Here is a 1,612-nt window from a genome sequence, read left to right as displayed (position 1 = left end):
ATGGAATCAAGTAATTATATCAATTTTTACTAGACTAAATAAACAAGTACAGTATATAAAATAAGATTCAGCCAATTTGTTAGTAAAACTTTATATTATTAAATTCATCTTCATTCCCAATGTGTATATATATATATATGTACATTCATTTTTTCCTTTCTATTTTTGTAGAGAAATAGAAGTTGTGAATTGATCCATTGTAATTTGTAGTTTGATTTTGAGGAAGTAAATGGACTATTGTAGTTAATTTTCAAATGCAATTGGTTCTTTCAATTTTTTTAAAGGGTTTCATTAGAAATATTATTTTCCTTAAATATTAATAAAAATATAAAGAAAAAAAAAATTGAGGTTGAATTCCCAAGCCACAACTGTTACTCATAAACTACTCGTTTGTTGCCACTTGAGGTTAGCTCAAGTGATTGGATGTGTGACAAGCTTACCAAAAAAAATCATCTAACAAGCATACAAAAAAGTTAAACAATTTAAAGAAGAAAAAGACTAAAGTAAAAAAAAAACATAATCGAACTTTATTCAATTTTTTCTTTTTATTCATAATACTAAAGAATTAGGATTACATGAATCAAATCCTAAAGAGTTATGGTGGAGAATTTGGTGGATTTTTGCTATTGTGTAAAGGCTTTGAACCAGATGAAAGAGTCTCTTTTTGGCCCCATCTTGGCGAGATTTTACTATTATGTTTAGGGTTTGGACCGGATGGAACATTTTCTTTTTGGCCCCATCTTGGCGGGATTTTACTATTATGTTTAGGGTTTGGACCGGATGGAACATTTTCTTTTTGGCCCCATCTTGGCGGGATTTTACTATTATGTTTAGGGTTTGGACCGGATGGAACATTTTCCTTTTGGCCCCATCTTGGCGGGATTTTACTATTATGTTTAGGGTTTGGACCGGATGGAACATTTTCTTTTTGGCCCCATCTTGGCGGGATTTTACTATTATGTTTAGGGTTTGGACCGGATGGAACATTTTCCTTTTGGCCCCATCTTGGCGGGATTTTACTATTATGTTTAGGGTTTGGACCAGATTGAACATTTTCTTTTTGGCCCCATCTTGGCGGATTTTCTAGCAGATTTCTGCCATTATGTTTAGGGTTTGGACCAGATGGAACAACTTCCTTTTGGCTCCATCTTGACCAAGAATTCTTCATGTGAGTAGAAACCTCTTGAGAAATTGAACCTCTTTGACCAATTCTTGGTGACTCCAATTTTGAACCAACATTCTCAACTCCACTTTGGTGAGCTTCTAAAGTAAAAGGCACCAGCAAAAGAGTGATTGCTATTGTAACTAGAGAAATCTTGAAATAAGAACCCATTTTTTTTCTCTTCTTTTACTTTATTACCTTTTTTTTTTGACTTCTTGTGATGTAGATTGACAAACATGTTTATTTATACGTAGTGTGTTGTGTTGATAGAGATCAAAATCAAAAAACGCATGCCATTATTATTAATGAGTTTCTTGCTTTTGTGAATTATCATAAATTTACCTTAACTTCTTTCTCTACAATTAATTAGATATTCTATATATATTCGAGTAATGATATTCTATTCACATCAGATTTTTACATGCACTAATATGATATGTTCTTAAACCA

General features: G+C 32.0%; 1 protein-coding gene across 1 annotated transcript; it reads right to left on the bottom strand.

The window, feature by feature from the left end:
• Positions 1-595: 595 nt before the first annotated feature.
• LOC133805468 (uncharacterized) lies at positions 596-1,333 on the bottom strand. Its single transcript, XM_062243654.1, has one exon. The coding sequence runs from the start codon at positions 1,331-1,333 to the stop codon at positions 596-598; it is 738 nt and encodes a 245-aa protein (XP_062099638.1).
• Positions 1,334-1,612: the final 279 nt, after the last annotated feature.

The sequence above is a fragment of the Humulus lupulus genome, chromosome X (assembly GCF_963169125.1).
Source record: "Humulus lupulus chromosome X, drHumLupu1.1, whole genome shotgun sequence".
Lineage (NCBI taxonomy): Eukaryota > Viridiplantae > Streptophyta > Magnoliopsida > Rosales > Cannabaceae > Humulus > Humulus lupulus.
Note: the sequence above shows the minus strand (reverse complement) of the source record. Positions and strands in the feature narration are given on the sequence as shown.

Excerpts from the sequence above, each read along its gene's own strand:
- LOC133805468 (XM_062243654.1), bottom strand. The coding sequence starts at position 1,333 with ATGGGTTCTTATTTCAAGATTTCTCTAGTTACAATAGCAATCACTCTT.